This window comes from Phasianus colchicus, chromosome 1 (genome assembly GCF_987193195.1).
Source record: "Phasianus colchicus chromosome 1, bPhaCol1.hap1.1, whole genome shotgun sequence".
Lineage (NCBI taxonomy): Eukaryota > Metazoa > Chordata > Aves > Galliformes > Phasianidae > Phasianus > Phasianus colchicus.
The window spans coordinates 34,505,920-34,527,345 of NC_143436.1; the positions used below are offsets into that span (position 1 = coordinate 34,505,920).

Genomic DNA, 21,426 nt, shown 5'->3' on the forward strand with positions numbered 1-21,426 from the left:
ATTATTCTTCCTCTTCTCAAAAGGTAGAGGACGTACTATACTGCCTTCAATTACAAACAGCAGTTTCTCCATTATCTGTTCAGTTCAAGTTTTCCATGTACTTAGCTATGTCAGTTTCCAAGGTAATGTGGGGAAAATACAGATTGCTTTTAGATGAGTTCACTCACCTCAACGTTTCTTCCTTGTGCAAAGCAGGCAGGCATTGTCTTGCTGGACACTCTACAAAGGATCCACTACAATCAAAGTTCAGTAGCAAGAATCTTCACATAACGGGGCAGTAGGCAGAGCACAGGGTTAGCAATAGGAGGTCAGTCTAGACAAGTGACACACTTTGATCCTTTGGAAAGGTTTAATTGAAATTCGGTAACAAAGGGAAGAAGTTTGATAGGCAGTTTATTTTTTCTTTCCCCAAAAGTGCAGCAGTGAACAGGGTCCTCTGGAAGGGCACTTTCTAAACAAATGTTCAAAACAGCAGAAATTAAGTATGCTCACAACACGCTACAGCAAAGTATGCTCACATACAGAGAAGAGTACTACATATAAAAATCACTTTAACTGAATCACAGTAAAACTGAAAGCAGTTGAAATATCGTATAATCAGTCAATCTTGACTTGTTGAAACAGGTACCTACTTTGAGTATGTGATTGCATGTCTGTCTGCATTACAGCTCTATTCCCCACACAGAAGACCAGCATGCTGGGCTTACACTGGGTGAATGTGCACTGGCTGTGCACACTTAAGCCAAAGTGATGACACAGAATATGGTTTGTTTCAGAATAATGTAAAAGTTAATTGTATTTCTCCCTGCATAGCATCTGCTTTACCAGCTCAGATCAAAGTTCACAGCTCTGCTTTTGATAATAATGATGTATAAAAAAAACCACATTTTACCTAAACATAACTCTGCACCAATAAGGCCCCTTCATTTGACACAAATGCCTTCAGTATAAGGGTATGGATACAGCTATGATCACGTTGCAGTTAAGTGGAACATCCAAGGAAGACAATTTAACCACAAAATCCATTTGATTGAGAATCAGATCTGGCTGCAAGTTAAAAGTTCCTTCATAATAATTTTAAGTCAAGAATTAATACTGTTCATTCAGGGCTCTTCAAAGACTCAGAATTATTCATGGAAACAGATACAGGACAAGTCACAACAACAAACTCCCCTAAGGTAACAGAAGCCAGGCAGCTGTTTGTTCCTGTTCTTCCTTCAACTACGTGCTTCCGCTGAACAGCTCTTGAATCTTTATCCAAAGTGAGAAGTTATCTTCCTGACCAGCCCTTCTCTCTATTTGAAGGAGTGAGGACTGACTCATTTCATTCTGAATTTCAATTGAATGTGACACCTATTACCTATGACAGATTTCAGGTACTGTGTGATTATCTGACACTGAGCGCAGAAGGAAAGTTATTGAGTCTACTTAGATGGGCAATTGTTTACAGTGCATGCAGAGAGCACAAGTGCTGACCTGGGTACAATTGTTTCATCAGGTGTTTAATATCTATACCAACTTTGCCATCTTCCATGCTATTTATTAGGCAAAAAGTAAAATGTTCAAAAAAAGATTTGCTTACTATGGCTTTAGATCTCTGAGTGTTACACATCTGTACCCAAAATATTTTTCTATTTTTTCCTCTACTGAGAAGCATAACATGCATTACCTGCACTTAACAGGAGTAGGAAGTTGACATATGATCTCCTAGATTTGATAGGGCTATGGAGGATTTAGTGTACAGCAAACTGTGTTTTATGCTAGCCTCCAGACAGCTACCAAAACGAAGTTTAAATAAAAACCAACCCTAAGCAAGACACTAAGTAAATGAACCTTAGGTTTAGCTCAGTGTGCAAGAAAACACTTGAGAGCACAAAGAACTTTGGTTTTGTTTTTAAAAGTCAAAGCAGAGTCTAAATTATATTGATAGACAATACTAAGGCTTAAAAAACAAAGAGAAAAAGATAAAACTACAGCTGTAATGGAGGAAGAAAAGTCCTGAGTATCTGAAAGCATGTAAGTAGTTTAAGAGTAGCCAAAAACCTCAGTACTGATACAGATACTACAGCTGAGAAATTACCTTCCAAGCATTTAGTCTCCAAATATTTGGTCACTCAAGAGATTTGAAACATTGAGTTAGATTTGAAATAAAAGCCCTATAAAACCTAAGCTGTACACCATCACAGAAGTTGGCAGCTAAGCTAAACGAAAGGCAACTTCTGTGCTTCAGAATCAAAAGGAAGTATCAGCTGATTTTTAGCATTATTTTTATCCAGTGTGCAGATCTGTGTATTGGGATATGTACCTCTGCTGTTAGGATACAGTTGTACTTCGTTGCCTTGTTAGTTTGTTAGGGTTTTTTCCCCCCCTTGGTAGAAGGCTTTAAGCAACAGAAATTGAAAACATCCTCTTTACAGAGGGGATCTAAAACAACTGGCTGAAAACTGGAGAGTTTGTCATGGTTTGTTTGAAAAGGGAAAAATTATCTTGTCTGATAACACAGTTGATTTATGCATACGCAACATGAATTTGTCTTGCAAAATACAAACAATTCAGTGTTTCTAGAAGGTGTTTTGCCAAAAAATATATAGAAAAGCTACATTCTAACTCAAATTCAGGTGTTTTTCAAGATTTAGGAAGATATTCAAGTTTGGGTACAAGTGACAGCTGTATTTCAGACAAGCCTAATCAGAAAGTTGAAAAAACAACATCACCTTTCCAAAGGTAAACTAAATGATAACATACTGGTCAGACGTCTGACACGCAGTCCTTTGGTGTGAAGGCCACTTACTGCAGATTCTGTATAGTTATGTCTCAACCAAAAAGAAACTATGAAGTACTTAAACTGCCTAAAATTGCCCTCTAACTTCTAGTGAACAGTGATTTACTTATTTTAGTTAGTTTTCTCTCAAAACAGTTTACCTTCAAGAATCTAACTGATATGTTAGACAATTCCAGGTAGTTGGAGGTTAGAGATAGATCAAACTCTACTGCTGTGCCCTGTTTTTGGTGGTACTTCTTTCTACGTATTGAAATAGATTTAATGGTTAACTCAGAACACAGGCACACTTATTTGACTACTTGTTAGTCCCAACACTGTTTTGATTAACACAGTAGGAAGCCTATATTAAATCTTAGAGTTTTTTCAGTAGTACATATCAACCCAATCCAGCATTTCAAACTAGGAGGCTGAAATTACATTCTTGTTTGCAAGTTACCAAAGCAGATCTACAAAAATTCATTGGTCTCATTTAAAAGTGGTCTCATTGAAAGAGGATACTTTGCACACTTAGTTCAGTTCTGCAAACAACTCTTGCTAGCTAGTCAGATCCTACAGTTTTGACTAATGCCTTCTCTACGCTGTTTTGGGCTAGTCTGCTATTGTCATTAAGAGCTTTGAGCTCAACACAGGAAATCTATTCATAAACACAGCCTTCACAAAAGTGTGTGACACTGAATATAGGTGAGCATTACTGTGCAATAGCACCTGCCTATCTAACCCAATTCAACTATGCATTTACTGATTTTTTTGGAACAAAAACTGTTCAGATTCACAGGCCATAGATTCACCTCTGTGCCTGGAGTATGAAAAGGTATTTGAAAGACAAAGGTGGTAATCAATTATCTGAGTAAGAGAGATTTAGCTGTGTCTAATGATTTTGTTACAGTTCAGCTGTAAAATATACATATTGCACAAGGCAACCAGCTAAAGACAAGGGTTTTTCTTCCAAACAGGGTTTGAATAGCCCAGTAAGTCTTCCAGCTGTTATCAACGAGAGTTTCAGAGACAGACCTGCTGCAGTCACTGGAGAAACTGGTCAGTGGGAGCTGATTGCAAGAGGCTCTTAAATGCTCGATAAGGACCGTGTAGAAAACCTCCGAGCCCGAACACCGTGATTGCTGAACATCAGCCGTGGGTCAAATCTGTACCTGCAAAAAGAAACACAGGCTGTGTGAGCTACAGTTAGTCCACGGTAACAAGCATTTCTAGGAACAGCTGATCTCTAGAATAGCTCTGGTACAATGCTACGTGAATAGCATACAGCAGTGACACTCCACCTACCAGATGAATTATAACAACATACAGCTAAGGAGTTGATAATCTCCAGAGAAATAAATACGACCTATAACATACCAACAGCACACTGGTATGTGTAACATTAAACATTCATGAGATGCCTTTTAATAGAAGGTTTTGCTGCCTCTAATTACAGATCTATGCAGCCCATCTATAGGAACATCTTAAACAGTGCTTAAAGTTTCAGTCCAAAAGACTGACTAAATTTTGAAGAAGTCCAATTTATTTACAACAGCTTTCTAACACGAACAGCTTATGTTCTGAGCTAAGTGTTCTTTGTTAACAGCACCTCCAGGAATAATCACAGCAAATATTTGGAAAATTCCTGCCTACAGAAATATGCAGAGCTTTTTGTTGCTTGCAGGCAAACCTGAAGTCACTTGCCTGACTACTCAAAATAGCTGCAAGATTTAGCTATGTTAAGTCAATGGTGGCTGACAAGATTAAAGTAGTACTATTAATGCCATCAAGTTACGTTTGGTAAGTTCAATTAAAATAGAGATTAAGCATTCAAGATAGATAAGCATCAAACTATTCCTAGTAAACAGAAGTATACATGCCAGAGATATTCTGTCTCATCATAAATACCCTCTATGAAAGTTTAGTTTTATAAAATACGTGATTCTACTTAAAAGTACTATGAATTGACACAGTGTTTACCCAGGATCAAAGACTCCAGGTGTACGGCAAGTTGCTCCTGAACAGGACTGCAGCATCATTAATCGATAATTCATCTTCTCTAGAATTTCTTGATCGATTGTTTTGGCAATGTTATTGATCTGGTGTGGATCTGCAGTCAGGTTATACACTTCCACAAACACCTGTTTAACATAAAGTTCCTGTACTGTATTAAAGTCTTAAATGTTAATTAACATTTACCACATTACATACTATTAATCAAATGCTGTTCCCAAATAATCTCAAATGTGATTCTCAGTTACATCGTGGCTCACTCATACAGAAGCAATATGCAGCCAGGTGGATAAACAATCAAAGAGAGGTCAGCATGTATGTTAAGCTAAACTTTTGTTGTAGTGCAGTACTGTTGGAAGAGTTTTGCTCTCATCTAAAATGTTCAGCTGCCTCAGTATAGGTAGATCTTTCATATATATAGGTGGGCCCCACCTTCAGCCTACAACTCCAGAGGAAAAAGTCACACAGACGCTGGCTGCCTTTTCATTAATGGATCTTAAAGTACTAGTTCATGACCATCACATCACCATTATATATATATATATATAAGATATATATGTTTATGTACTTCAGTTGTGAGAACTCAGGCAAATCTTAACTACACGTAAAAAGCATTCTCAGTACAAATGTTTAGACCTAATAAAAGAAAAGTTTTTGTATGTGTACATACTTAGAAAACTAGATTTGTCTAGGCAACTTCAAGGCAGATTTAGTTTTTGGAACATTAAATCTCTGAACCATTCCGTGGGACAAACAGTAGCTGAATGTATCTAAAGAGCGCAACTGATGTTTTGTCTGTGCTCCAGTAAGTTGTGATTGCAGATGATGTTGATTAACCCTGGCTCAGTTGTGTCTAACTGCGATAAACATTCATCAGGACAGACCTTGGTTACAAGCTTTCTGGGAAGGTTTACTGGAAGGTTTCAAAAATTACATTACTGCATCTTTCCAGTACTGCTGTCTTAATTTAGCTGACCCAGGTAAGCTGAGTAACCCAGAAATTCAACCACCAATGGAGCACAGGGCTTGCTATCTTGACTTCTACCATTTTTTCTGCTGTCTCCTTGCAAAAACTATGCTGTGGTATTTACCCAATTTAAGTCATTTATTGCAGGTTACTAGAACTTTGTGTATGGCAGTGTGGTAACTGGGGATAGCTGATGCTTATACATTCACTACACACATGCTGACATTGCAGTTTATAGGATTTGTGACCCAAACACTTGTCTCAACCCCAGTATGCTCTCTGGAGCAACTGCATGCAAATGGACTCAAAGATCAGACCTAAAAACCAGCAGGTTTTGTGCATGCACGTTGTGCTCCACTAATGAGATTTGAATCATTTCTGAACAGGGGACTGTATATCACATTCTCCCAAACAACATTAGAGACCTTCCTCAGAGCTGTAACTTACACTTGTTTGGCCAGAATAGACAAACAAGTGGGCAATAGAGGAGAAATGATTAGCCTGAGGTTTCAGCTCTTCCTGATGAACAGAGTTGCAGTTGAACTTAAGAACAGCAGAGGTGCAATGTAACAGAAGTATATCAGTAGTACAGAGGAATCAGCCACGTGGAATTGAGACTGAGAAATGAACTCAGCCCCAGCACAGCTCCCCAGAGGCTGTTAGGTGATGCCAGAAGGCAGTAACGATAGTTTAAACTATACCCCCCTTCCCCACCCTTTTTTCTTCCCAGAACCTCACCACAAACTTTTGTTCAAATATTCTCATTGATTGTTAAATACTTCACTCTGCAAGTAATGCTAGTCTGCTTCTCAGAATATGTTATGCAAACCATTTAAGAGCAGACAAGACTGCAGATCATCACCTGCACAGCTGTGAACAGCTAATCCCTGTTGTGGACTCACCTCCCGGTCATCAAATTCACAGTACTGCAGATCCCAGGAAGTTGACATTGTCCTTACACAAGCATACGTGTTGTTATAGGAATCTTCACAGACACAGTCTGGGAAGCAATGCTGTGAAGTAAGCAGTTAAAGATTAAGAAAGAGGAACTAGCAATCCTTTCCCCAGAGTCTACACCATTTCAAACCAACTGCAGTTAATTAATGAACACCAGGATCTCAGTCTAACACAATTAAGACTGTTGGGGATACTAAGCAAAAAATCATTACTTCTAAATTCAAGACAGTGTTATTAGTGAACCCACAATGATTAAATGCATTTTGTATGGGATGCTAATGTATACACAGTGAACAGAACAGCACAAAACACATTAAATACAACAAAAAAGGCATGCTTTACTTAGAACAAACTTTGATTCAGCTAGCAACAAACAGCTGGAAAGTAAGAACAGTGTGATGAGGGCACTGGAACCATAAAAGGAAGACCACATCCCTGCCAGCCATTTTCTGAAGTCAACACCCACAGTCTCTATAGATTCCCACTGAAAGTGTGACTGTTCTGTATGATCATTTGGACACATCAGTTCTGCATGGCTGGATGTTTCCTTCTAATTCTTGAACGCACAGCACCCACAGGGCTAGTTCCTACTGGAAGCTTGCTTCTATCCGCAGGACAGATAAGTCAGTTTCTGTGTTCTAATATTAACATTCTTGTCCTACTTACCGTGACGCCAGGTCCAAGGCCAGGACAGGTAGGATCACTGCCGTTGTACCCTTCTCCTTGGTATTCCACCAAAAAGTCTGATCTCCATGTCACATTTTTGTCTCCTCTCTAGGAAGAGAGGACATGACTTAGCATTCACTGTAGTACAAAACAGAAGACTTCCGTGCCTTGCATAACACAAACACTATCTGCTGCTTACAAGGCAAGGTGAGTTGTGGTCCCCAGTTTAAGTCAGTCTTAAAATAACATTCAGCCTTAGTTTAGAATTCCTTGGGTAGCTGAAAGACAAGGATCCAACGAAATATATCCCACCTCAAACCTTCAAGAAAAAACCATTGAAGTAATATCTTCAGCTCATAAGTAATCAAGCAGTAACACAAAGAGTAAGCCCTACAGATACTACAATGTTACAGACAAGAGTCCTGTAATGAGGCTGTTTGTCTTTGATTTGTATCAGATGACCACAACAGATGGAAAAAGATAGCCCTGGCGTAAGAAAAGATAAACAGCTTTAAGAAGCAACTACATTTTAAGCTGCTCTATTTGTAGATACATTTTAAAAGAGAGAGGAGAAGTAGTTTAAAGTTAATACACAGCACTGCCACAGGTACACACAGTGAAATAATGTGTTCCACATTTTTGATTGTCAGTTTAAACTGACACCTTTTACCCGCTTCCATCAGAAGAACAGCTTAAGGTTTGGATAGAAGGTTTTAATAGCAAAGCACTGTTTTAAATCTGGATGATCTCCTACATTTTCAAGTAAGCTGCCTTCAATTTATAGACTAAATTTAATTAAAACTAAAAGGATAAACTACAAGCAGCTTTATTTAAGTAGGCCTCTGCTCACTTATTGGAAAGGTCAGGTTTACTTTATGAAAACCTACAGTTTTATAGAGTTTACTGAAAAATGCTTTCTGAAAAGTGAAGCAAAACACAGTAAGAATAATCCACCCTCCTTGTGTCTGTCCTGAGAAGTCAGGAAAAGGTAGGGAAGGTTGCAAAACGGAAACATGCAACCTTCAAAACAGAAATTCTTACAAATTGCAGGATTAGCCAAAGCATGACAACTTTCTATTACAAAATGACCACAGGTTATTGTAATACACCTGCATTTAAACTGTATACCCATGTTTTCCCCCACTAAACTGTCAATATCCTGTGTGAAAATGTCAACAAGGGAAGAATATGGATTGGAACTCCACCCAGTCCATTGAAGGAAGTAGTATTCCATTTGAAGAATCATCCCTATTACTGGTTACTATCCCCAGTTGTCTGCTTACCAACAGTGGCAGCAGTGACATTCCATCCATCTGGGTCTTATTCAAGTCATATCCTGCAATATCCAGAATAGTGGGACCCAAATCAATATTTGCAACAAGCATCTGCAAGGTAAAGAGAACTGTTAGCTCAGAAGACCAGACAAATACACAGATGAGATTTCTGTTTTAAGTACACCTAAACACTACTCAATTTCATCTTTATAGGCTAACAGAACCTGTAACCTTCACAAGCAATGCTAGAATCTCCAGAAAGTGATCTCCACATCTCTTATGTCAGCAGCCTGCAATTGCTTAAATTTACTGCTTCAAGCAAGGGTGTACAGCTTTTTTTTTTTTTTTAAGAATGAAGTATTTGCATTTCCTCATATTTCATTGATCAACTATTACCTGAAGTGGTTAGCAGTGAAACAACAGAAGTTTAATTCTCTCTTCACTTACCTTGTTTGTCTGATTTGGTTTTATCCCTGGTCCTCGAACTAGCAATGGAACTTTGATATCAAACTCATACAGCTGCCGTTTGTCTATTGGCAAAGAAAACTGTCCTGCAGTGAAGAAGAAAGAATTAGACAGCTTCTTTAATGTTTAGAAAGGCTTGTTACTTAATTTCCAGCAATTAATTTTAAGAAGCTAGAAGAGGTTATTTGCTTCATTAAAAAAGCAGAAGATATTTTGAAGTTGTCAGCTCCTGTAAGACATAATTCAAAGTTTATTAGCTTGGATAACACATTTTCACTTGTGCAACATGTTCCAGACAGGTCTTTGAGACAGATTTTTACTGGTCAGCTTTACAGAACAGAGATCCCTCCTCTATTTCTGTCTCATTCTACAGTGACAGACAATGCTGAAAATTAAAAAGACAAACAAGAATCCCTCAAACACCCTATACTACAACTGCAGGATATGTTGCAATTCAGATCTCATACCTGCAGTTTTCCACGGTTGCTGTTGCCATTTTCTGCAATGGTCACAAGAGTGAGAAGCTATACCACTTCTGAAGCTTCTACAAGCATTCAGTAAGTACTGAAAAGCTTACCAGTATGAAAGCCATTGTCTGATGTGTAAAAGATGTACGTGTTATCTAATTCTCCATGGTTTTCCAATTTCTTCACCAGCTTCTCTACCAGGTCATCTACTGACAGCAGAGTTTGCCACCTAACAGAAACAAAACAATTCATACAAGAAAGTAAAAAAAAAAATATCAGAATTTTGACTAGTACTGCATTCATAATATGCTTTAAATCAACAGTGAATGCACTGGAAGTAGGTATTTTGTTCACAGTTTCTGAAAACAAACCTCAGATTACCACGCTGTACTTTTGGAGGCTGCAATTTAAGATAGAAATGAACTGTTTGTCTTCAGTTCTTGTTGATTTTATTCTGAAGTATCTGAGAAAGACGTCAAAGTGACAGTTCCTTCTAATCTTATCTGGAAAGAGCCAGGAGTAACTTTGACACAACACAGTAGCAAAGAGTTCTTCTGCAAGGTCATGTTATTAGTTCTTTATATCTAATGTTTAATACTAATATACAAAGTCTGCCAATAACTTAGTTTTCTATTTGGGATCCTTCCCGCACATCGCTTGTTTTGTATCACCCACGCAGTATCAAAATCTACTATTGCAGCATATCTGAAGGTCTTAAACAGCCAAAACTTGTTTCTTTCCTTTGCCTCAGGGTCTGCCATTGACACTGCTTCTGAGAACTTGATGATAAGACTCCACAGGCTAACATTATGTTGAATTTAAACTGGACTTATTCAATTATTATATCTTTTTGTCTCCAGGCTTAATTTAAGATTTGGTTGCATATTTTATCTTAGCATTTTGCAAAGCAAGACTCTGGGGAAAAAGAAAATTCAAAAACCTTGGTGTTCCATCTCCAAAGCAACAGGCTAATACCTGATAACTGCTCAAAATTGAGTTTAACATTTAAAGTTAGTTAAGCTAGTGTTTAATTCAAAACTTCTAAAGAAATCTACAACGTAAGCCTACATTTACAAGTGAAACACCTTTCTTTACATTAAGAAAAAGGGAGCAAGTTACACCTTCACATTCATCCTACCTCTTATTTGCCTTGGCCAGCCAGTTATTACAGATATTTGCATCTAAAGAAGTAGGACTAGAACAGACTGAGAGACAATGTTAATGAGATTAGCTGGCCAATACATTGATAATATTTCATATACATTCTGCACTGAAGGAAAGGCAGATAAGACACTAAGTATGACTCATCTTTCTACGATTTACAAGCAAAATACTTTTGAAGTCAATTACAAGTTTCTTTTCAAAAAGTAAACTGAAAGTCAGGTCTGTTGAGACAGATGCCAGACAACTAGCAGAAGTAACTCAAAATCTGCTGTCAGATGTATTATGACCCCTGAAAACTTTTTATTTTAAGAAACAAAAAATTCTTACCTCTTTCTGTAAGCATCATCAAGAAACTGTATTGAAGAGTTAGTCATTGGAGTCTTTGCTTGTCGAATTAACCAGTGCTTGTTCTAGAGAAAAGAAGCAGTGCAGAACAGAAGTAGAAGTTTTATGTCAGCCTTTATACCTCTGCTAGACTGATCACAAATCTTGTTAAGGTAAAATATCCACACGATTGCTGTTAAGCAGCTAGAAAATGCTATCAAAATAACCCAAGTCCAATTTTCTGCTCTTAGCTCACATAAGACCCAAGTGGCAAGAGCAGGCCATACTACAGCTCCATTATGCCTGCACTGAATGCTTTCAAAGCAGTCCAGGAAAGAAATTTGTGAAAACTGCTAGGGAAGGCCCTCCCAAACATAACATTTCAGTAGCTACCAAAAATCCAGGAAGATACATGCTATAGGTCTAATGGGGAAAAAAAAACCTCAGGGATTGAGTACATTATAAGATTGAACATGGCTGTCTAAGTATGGTTCTTTGGGAATTCATACTTGTGAGCATACTAACATAAGTAGAGAGATGGGGAGAAATTCAACAGCAATTAAGACTACCTGATTTACAGACAGGTGAGAAAAAGAGACCTGTCACTAACAGATTCTTGGTAGCCTATGAACTCTGGGCTACAGACTGAGGTGGTTTCTGCTTTCCTTGCTTTTACTTTGATTTTCTTTTTTAGTTCCAGAAAAAGTGAGATTCTTTTGCTAAAGAGTTAAACATTTTTCTGGACTCATCTCCAGGTTTCAGAACAGCTCTTCCCCTTCTCCCCTCATTGCTCACTTCCCCCATGTAACAGATGATCTAACTAACACAAAAAGTTACACGCTGACATCCTGAAGCATTGGTCTGAACTGGTCAGTCACTACACAAATACAAGCAAAAGCCTGTTGTGAATAAACCAAGGTTAATATTAGTGGGGGAGCAGAATAAAGTTATGTCAGTGCAGCTTTATAATTTTTTATTTAGGAAGTTGGAGATAATCCACTTGCCACCTTGAGCTTGAGCCTATATTTAGCTGGTCACTCTTCTCTAGAGCCTCTAGTTATGCAACTTTCCTCTTGTCACAAGTGAATGACTGGAAAGGGTTTGGACTCCAAGGACTCACAGCGAAGTGACTCATACCCTCTGCAGTTACTCAATTCCCCATTTTCTGTTTTGCAGACTGAAGAAAGGATTTTTGGCATGAAAAACTAATTTCATAACCAGTTTGTTTTAATTCACTTTATTCAGATCTTGCTTTTGCAGCAGATGTAAAGGAGTGCAAAAGTGAGGAAAGACAGAACACACACTATCCCCAGCTCAGCAGAAGTTCTTCAGAAGATGAAGGAGCTGACAATGTCACCTGTGCACCTGCCACCTTCTGCAGGAGGTGGGCTCAGGGAAAGCTCTTCCCCAGGATAACTGTGCTGTGCAACTCAGACTGATAAGTCACTTGGTAAAATTGAAAATTCCTCTTCTCTGAAGTATTTTTCGCTTTCCATGTTTCTCCTAAGTTTCAGAAGTTTCACACAACAATTCAAAACATTTGTTGATTTCAATAAACTCCATACTGATGCACCATCCTCAAATTCGCTTCTGTCAGCCCCTGCCATTTTCTTTCACAGTATTATATACAAAGCTGTTCGCCAAACCTGCTGCCTCCTGATGCCCCATTCTCAAAGAAAGCCTACAAGACCTTGAGACAGAACACGCTATCTTGCCAGCAGAATCTGGACAGAGCTGTGCTTTGACTTCACAGGGAAAACAATCCATGCAAGAAAAATACCTGACACAAAGCTTGGTCAAGTTTTCTCAGAACAGCTTAGTTGGACACCTCATCTGGAATATCAGTAGCCCTGCTTGGGAGACCAGACAGCCACCTATCACTTGGTATAATCCATAGCTGAGGATCTTAAGCCAAAAGCACGTTACTAGACAATAGAAGAACTCAATTCTTTATGCAGAGATTCTACCTACATGGCTTCTTTTGGTACCTCTTGCCCACATAATACATAAGGAAGCTAGGAAACATTGACTTGGAATCAAGGCTGTTTAACACACGACTGCACAATGCAAGTTTGCTTAGCAAACATTACAACACCAATGACTTAAGTGCCTGAGCCTATGTGTATGTTTACTACTTTCGTAGGAATTGTGCTTGCCCTAGAAAATAGTGAAGCTCAAAGAAGAGTTAAGCTTCAAGACAATAACACCACCAATTAGAAATGCACACTGCTAATGACTGTAGCTATTTTATGTCTAGGAAGGTGCTAGTCTGTTCTTATTTTGAAACCTAGTAAGATTGCTGCATTCACAGGTATTAGCTACCAAGAATTATAGCACAAAACAAGAAGACAGACTCATGGGCATACGCAGAGCTTTTGCCTTTGCTCTGCATAAGGGAACTCCCATGTCCTATTTTTCAGCTAGCTGCTGACTTCACTGGTCAACTTATTCCTAAGCTCACAATTTTGAAAGCATTCACTTATCACATTGGAACCTAAGACAAAGTTAACAATCTTATATGGGAAAAAAAGATTCCAATTTCCACTGCATCAAAACATAACTGAAGAATCCATTTTTTAACTGCGTGCAGCCCTTTTCTTCCCTTCCATTCACAGTTCTACATCATGCTGATAAGCACAGTGTCATTTTGTAAGCTATATTTCTCAGCTAAAAAGCAAGTTCCACCCAGGACTGCATGAGCCACAGTGACCTCAGAAGTGGTTTCACTGGACTCCACATAGGAGTAAATCCTGAAGTGAATGGGTTAAACACTGAACAGTGGTGAAGTCTGTATTTGAAAATAAAATATCAGATCAACTGTCTACAACTTTCACTTTCTGCTAGAGTGAGTAGCAGATTAGTTTGAGCTAGACCATATATGGTTAAACTTACTGGCAGCAGGGAAGATGCTGTCTGTCACAAGCATCCCCTAGCGTGTAACACCAGGCTGATCAATTCCAGTTACAAGTTACCTCAACAAATGAAAGCCAAATTACTGAAGTCTTTAACAACTCTAGGCCCCATGCTTCATGATTTCACAAAGTCTTCCAACTGGTCTCAAAAACTTGAGAAGTAGGAGCAGGTTTGCCAGGAGCTCATGCAAAGGGCCCCACCTTCGTGAGTGGACACAGCATGGAAACATAAGAGTTGTTCTCAAATCCCCTCTGAGCCTTTCTGTAGCACATACAGAAAGTATGTACATGTGTTCTCCTGAACACACTGAAGAACAAAGAACAAAATGTTCAGAATAATCAAGAAAAATAATCTTGAAACTGGACAAAGAACAAATGTTCTCCACATTCAATCATTAGTCTATTATATCACATTATCCTTGCCACTGAATTTTTTAATTTACAAGATAAAAGTATGCAAAAATCTAAGTCTCAATATACATAGCTTACTCTTTAAGAGTATTTAACATAACCAAACAACCAGTAGTTGTGATACTAGCCAATCATTCTGTTTAATCTCAATAAGCAAGTCAGAATCACTGCTTACTGCTCTCACCAATTAGTAATCTCTACAAATTCTTGCTAGACAGCTTACCTTCCCATGAATGTTAAAATTGCTGTTTCTTGGTGCACTGACATTCTGAAAGCTGTTTTTATACTGTGGAGCAGCTGTCCAAGGCGAATGTGGCGCTGGGGTTGAGATCATCATAAAGAAAGGTTCAAAATTAGATTTATACTCCAAGAAGTCCAATGACATGTTAGCCTGTGAATAGTTTTGTTAAAGAAAAAAAGTCTTAATTCCAAAGGAAAACAGTACTCAAAAAACCCAAACTACACACATAACAGTTAGAGCCTGGGCAAATAATAAGCTTCTGAAGTGGTTTACTACTATCTACAAGTGTCTAAAACTGTATCTCCTGATAAAAATAATCCCAAGCGTTAAAGAAATTATTGGTCCCACATCTCTGAACAGCATTTTACTTCAGATCTTTGCTTAGACTGGAAAGTTCATCAAAAGGATGTGAAAGATTTCATCCCACTGTGCCTAGTTCAAGCATCAACAGAATCCACCCAAATCCTTCCCTCATCAAGTAAAACTGAAACTTCAATACAGTCTGAAGGTCTCAGGTGCCATCTCCTGCCTGACAGATCACAGGCTATCAGATTCAGTTGCCCTCTGAAGCAGGCTAAGTTCAGAAAAAGCCTTTCATCTCCACAGCTTACAGGGCATGCTTGTTCCACAGCTAGCTCCTTAGTTTCTAAGGAGTGTCACATTTCTGCTGGTGAAGCCCGAAGCTTTAATAAAGCACAGCAACAGATTCCAATCACTCATCACTTTTTTGCACTTTCATTTTCACTTCTACATCCAACTTCAGGGAAACACTGTGAAGAATTTCATTTTGCCTTCCATTGATCAGTCTTTGAAATTAAAGCTTCAAAGGTATTACTTGCTGGAGAGTTCTCCACTATTTGCATTTTCCAACATTTTCTTTTCCTGTCTGATTAGTATATCCCTCTTTGTATTTCCTCTTCATCCTTTAGAACTGGAGAGATGCTAGGAATTCCCCCTGCCAATGACTGTCTTCCTCCCTTCTAACTCCCACATACAAGCAATAGGGGCTGGACTTCAGCTATATGATGACTGACTTAAGGAAGGATAAAAACAGTTAAGTACAGAAACTTAGTTCACAAACCAGTATGAGAGAGGTTAACTCAGAACAGATTTTATTAGAACCTTTCAGTGTAGCATATAAAGACTGCAGCAGACTAACCCACATGTTCAAATTCTTAATACTAGACTCAATTACTCATGTTCTCAGTCAGGACAAGGAGATTGTGCACTGGATCAAGTAGCACAGGAACTCTGCATAAGCTATTTATTGCTGTTCCTGGTGGTCCCTGTCACTGCACATCTGGCAGCATGCATACAGTGTGCATTGCCCACCCACTGAATTAAAGTGAAACACTAATCTGAAAAAATGGTAAATATATACTTTGTAGTTAGAAAGTGGAATTCTTGATGGCAGAAGTAGAAAGCAACACACTGAAAATTCATCATAACACACTGGTGTATCAACAGGCAACCCACCACAAATACAATCTTGGTCAGAATGCTTATGAGCTACTGAAGGATCAGAAAGACCAGTACAATACCAGTAACAGGACAGCTTCTCTTCTGCTTTACCAATTCCAATCTAGCTTTAGCCACTGTAAATCTAAATTTAATCAGACAGCTGTTCCATGCCTTAAAAAACATCAATCAGTTCTGTTCCTAGTAAGCAGCTGTCTAGGTTAAAGAACTGGCAGTGAACCTCACTGGAGTCAGCAGAAGATCACAAACTCACTGCTTGAGGAGACTTTTCAGAGGAAAGTTTTCCTGTGCATGTGAGCTCCCAGCAGTGCCACATAATACACAACAGTGCATTAACCTAAGGCTCCAGGAGGGGGGATGAGGAAGGTGAAAATGCAATAGAAAAATCCACAGAAAATCCAAGCTTCTTGCTAAATAGGTCCTCAAGAAAACTACGAGGAAAGCTGTAATTACTACTTAAGTATTTTATGCATGTATTGCTTTTCTTATTTACTTTTTTATTTAAGATTAATGAGAATAGAGAAGCTAAAGATCAGGGTCAACTACATATTTTGACAGAGCACTTTTATTGACCTCCCAATCTAAGGTGCATGGATTAGGCTTTTATATATTCAAGCTACCAGTTTGATTTAGTTAAAGACTGTAAGATATTGATATACACACAACATCTCCCAAACAAAACACAGTGCAAAGTTACTTTTACACACTTCCTACTGAAATCTAGATGCAGTTAACCTGCTACAGAAGTTGTCCACTGTAATGAAATACAGCCTGCAATGAAGTAATTTAAGACACTGCCTATGTGCATCACATTCCTCACGTAGCATAGCAGTCACTATTAATCCCTCAGTGAGGCTACTGCTAGAAAACAGGTTGTTAGAACATATTTCCTTTCCATAGCTTCTACACATAAGCTTCCTATTTTTTAAAAGATACCCAGAATCTTGTTTTGCTGGTTGATGCCCGCCTAGTGCTATGACAATGCAATCATTCAGTATTTTATGACCTACTGCAGCCTAACAAACTGCCACTGCCACCCCTCCCCAATCCCCCAGCATGAGGCATTATTTGGTCATAAGCAGTTTTTGTAACACAGATGTAGCAGAATTTCCTACCAGCACATCCGTCAGATAATCGACACTGTAGTTCTCACCATGCCTTCGTGCTTTGCCATTTACTGAAAGAGTATAGTTATAGTACTTGGAATTTTTCTCCTGTGAGAAAGAAAAGTTACATATTTATGCAGAGCAACATATACAGTGATTACTTGAAATAATCAAAACTCCCAACACCGATCAACTTGGTTGCAAGCATTTGTCATAGGGACACTCCAAGAATCCTCAGAACTAGCCCCCAGCAATATCACATATTGCAGTGTTATCTCACACCGCTTTGGCTTTACATTCCAAGGTTTTTCCCTAAGCAGTTTAGCAGGAGTAGCCCTTGTGAAAGCCAATGGACTGATATACAATAGAGGGGAAGAAAGGGAAGATATGCATTAAGTTGCTAGATGCTCCGTGCTATTTCGTGACCAGCAAAATTCAGAACATGAGCCGGATTACAAAACTTTCAAAATGAAGTATTTTAATAACAGTCACATACCAAAGCATACCAAAAACTCCATCCTGGAGGGACGTGACTTACTCCCCCTGCATCCTCTGCTCCATACTGAAAAAGAGATAGATTGTGACTCAGTTTCAGTTATCACAAACAAAATAAAGCTAGAGATTGTGCTTCATATTCATGTGATTTATTCTACACTAGCCAGAAACACCATTAAGTCAAATTAAATTTCAGAACAGAAAAAAACCAAATACATTCATATGTAAAAGCATATTTACAGGCTGTTAGAGAGACCAGGGTTAAAATAACTAAAAAGATAGTCAATGAAAATCTGGAATTCACTGATAATATTTAAATCTTATTCCCTCTTCTACACCACACATGAAATCATACAGAGATCCTGCAGAACATCCAGTACATCAACATGGAAGAACACGCTATCAGAACACATGCAATAAGACAGACTTGGGTTTTGTGCTAACAGCCAAAAGACTAAGGAAAACTCCAAGTAGACCGACAGCCTCCATCACTCTGTATGAAAAGTTAGTGTGAACTTAAATCAGTGCTAGTAGCTGTCATCTTAGTGACAAATGATTAAGAACAATCAGGCCTTAAGACAGCAAAAAAAAGGAAACTGGCTGCTGAATCAGTGCCAAATCCAAAACAGAGGGTGCCTCAGAGCAACACAATGCATCTTCTCAAGGCTGCCCTCTCACATCTACACGGCTCCCCAAACTGGAGGGACAGGAGATGGTGCTGACTCAAGGGATGCTCAGAGGAAGCCAGATAAACTTCCCTTCCCCAGCTGCCTCATTGACTTCAGCAGAGGCAGATTTGTGCCTGGCTAGAATACTCACTCATGTTCCACTATTCTGTTATGCCACCAACATCTTCCACCAAGAGACAGAAAGAAAATAATGCTGCTAGGAACTTTAAGTCACATACAAATACAACTCCTTTATGCCAAAAGTAAAACAAATTCTTAGTGCTTTCAGGGAAAAGTTTTAAAGCTTACTATAAGCTACCATGAACCACAGCTTAGGAAAAAAAACAACAAAAAGCACACACAAATGATTTAATAAGAAAGTGCTGAGTAAGCTCTGCAAAGCACTCTGGTACTAGCTACTCTCTCAATAAACTTGCTTCAGTGAACATTTAATACTTAAAACAGCAATAAGTGCTAAAAAGAAAACAGTCACGTTCAAGTGAATATATCAATTGGAAATACTGAGAGAAGTTATTCTTTTTCTTTAAATAGCATTATTCTAACATCTTCCCAAACTAGTGCAGGCCTGATGATATTCTTCATAGCTACCAGGTGCCAATCATGTACCATTTCTTACAGTTATGAAAAACCTGATGCCTATCAAGCGACACAGCCGAGCACACTGAAAGATGCCTATGGGTCCTATCATCCTTTCACAATTAACTTTAAAAAAACCTTCAGACAACTAAGAGTCTGACTTTAACTAAGCTAAGTTAAAGACCTCAACTTCACACCTTATTTACCCCAATTTCAACACAAAGAATTGTTTATCCAAGTAATATCGTTTGAAATACAGTGGGGATTCAATATCCATTACAAACAAAGCCAGAGGCCATTTTAGAAAGATGGATAAGGGCAAGCACGTTGTGCCGCAGTAAAAATATAAGTGCAAAATACCTCATTCAAGTACTTTCCAGCAAAGAATGTTTGATAACCACACATTGATTTGAGCAGTGCTGGGAAGGTGTTTGGTTCTTGTATCTTCTGCCACGACTTGCTGCTGCAGTTTCCTTCCAGAGTGTTATTGACAACGTGGTGGTTATGAGGGTACTTCCCTGTTAAAATGCTCGCACGACTGGGGCAGCAAAGCGCACTGGGAACATACTAGAAAGAACAGGAAAAGACAAGATTGATATTTCAAAATATTTTTCCTTAAAACTTGCAGTTTTAAAATATCAGATAACAGGTTGATGTAAGAGCTCACCGGCTTTAAAAATTAACCAAACACGCACTTTATGGAGGACACCTTAAGTATCTTCACAAGTGAAACGCTGTGGGTGAAACTGCCTTTGGGTTTCTCCAATCCCATACGCGCACAGTACAGATAAACAGCAGCAAGCACCCATTCAAACGCCGCTCACCAGTTGATTCACGCTGTTACTTCAGCTATGACAACATATGAGAGCACAAGAAGAGCAAAGCGGGATTTCAACACGCAGAAAGCAGCGAGTTTTAAGTGGCTTCTTCTAATGCTTCTCAGCTCACGGTAAGAAACAGAGCAGGCAGCTTTACTGCGCAGACTGAGGAAGTCAGCCCGAATGGTTTTAGGAAGTGAAAACTGCCCCTCAGACTCCGACCTTGAGCTTGATTCTGAGACCTAAAACTAGTTAGGTGTTGAATGAGGAATAAAACAACACGCAAAGCGTGCACGTTCACAGGCTCTGAAACCGAAAACACGAACTCCACACTCACACCTCAGCGCCCCGAGGCGTTACGGCAAACACTTACCGCGTTTAAGAAGGTGACTCCCATCTGCGCAATGAGGGCATTGGTCTTCTTCATGGGGGTCTGCAAGAGAGGCGCCGCGCAGTCAGCCGCACGCGCCAGGACACCAAGCGAAGCGGCAGGGCGGCGAGCAGCCTCACGCGGCGCGGGCGCACGACGAACTCCGCCGGCGGCTCCGCGGACGCTGCCCACCGCTACGCGTCCGACCGCAGCGGCCGCCCGGCACCGCGGGCCCCCAGCGCGGCTCCGCCCGGCGCTGCCCACGGCCCCCCTCGCAGGGCGCGCGCCCGCCGGCGGCGAGGCCTCCCGCCCCGAGCCCCGCGCGGGCACCGCGTCCCCAGGCGGCGCCGCGGAGCTCCCTCCCCGCCCGCCGGCCGTACCATGCCGCCCAGGAAGACGTCCTGGTCGTCGGTGAGGATGAGCACCACGTTGGGCCTCTGCCGCGCAGCCCTCGCCGGGCTCAGCACCAACAGCGCGACCAGCGCCAGCCCGCGGGCCAGCACCGCCAGCGCGGAGCGGGACATGGTGCGGCGACGCGGACGCGCGGGCGGAGGGACGGACGGACGGACAGCGTCGACGGCGCTCAGCCCCCGGCGTCGCGGAGCGGCCGAGAGCGCAGCCCCGGCAGCAGCGCGCGGACCCGCCCCGCCCCCGGCATATGACCAGGGCGAGCGGGGGGGAGCGGTGTCACGTGGGCGGGAGGTGCTGCCCAGCGCCCCGCCTCGCAGGGCGGATCGGGGGCGGTGCCGCGGCTCTGCGCCTCGCCCGCAGCGGCGCCGGTGGCGTGCGGGCTGTCCCGTGAGCCGGGGTGGGGGATCCGCCGGGGTCATCGGTTCCGGCTGCAGCTCCGCGCGGCACCACCTGCAACCAAACCCTGCGACTGAGAGCGCTGTTCAAACCCGCCTTGAACCGTGCCGTGCCCACCCGTCCACACCTGCCGCCCTCCGGTGCAGACCTGTCCCCAACCCCCAGCCGCCCCTCCCCTGGCACAGCTCCGTGCCGTTCCCTCGGGCCCTGTCGCCGTCACACTGAGCAGAGCTCGGCGCAGTGAGGAGCTGCAGCATCAGCCCTCCCCCCGGCTCCTCTGCTCGGCGCTGAGCGCACCAAGGAACCTCAGCCGCCCGTCGCACGACCCTTCTCCATCTCCGCACCCTCCTTTGAACGCTCTCTAATAGTTCTGTACCTTCGCATCCTTAACACGTGCCGTAACGAACGGCGCAGCTTTTTATTCCGAATACCCAACCCCCGCCCTGCCCGCGCCCTCCCCCGGCGGT

At 40.9% G+C, this 21,426-nt stretch overlaps 1 protein-coding gene across 1 annotated transcript; it reads right to left on the minus strand.

The window, feature by feature from the left end:
• Positions 1-335: 335 nt before the first annotated feature.
• Positions 336-20,811, minus strand: GNS (glucosamine (N-acetyl)-6-sulfatase). Its single transcript, XM_031589518.2, has 14 exons — positions 20,533-20,811; positions 20,156-20,215; positions 19,325-19,531; positions 17,701-17,766; positions 17,214-17,312; positions 14,602-14,769; positions 11,059-11,141; positions 9,678-9,796; positions 9,083-9,186; positions 8,645-8,746; positions 7,362-7,469; positions 6,641-6,751; positions 4,739-4,899; positions 336-3,930 (listed from the first exon to the last, which is right to left on the minus strand). Exons 1-14 carry the CDS (start codon positions 20,674-20,676, stop codon positions 3,846-3,848), a joined length of 1,617 nt encoding a protein of 538 aa, XP_031445378.1. The 5' UTR covers positions 20,677-20,811; the 3' UTR covers positions 336-3,845.
• Positions 20,812-21,426: the final 615 nt, after the last annotated feature.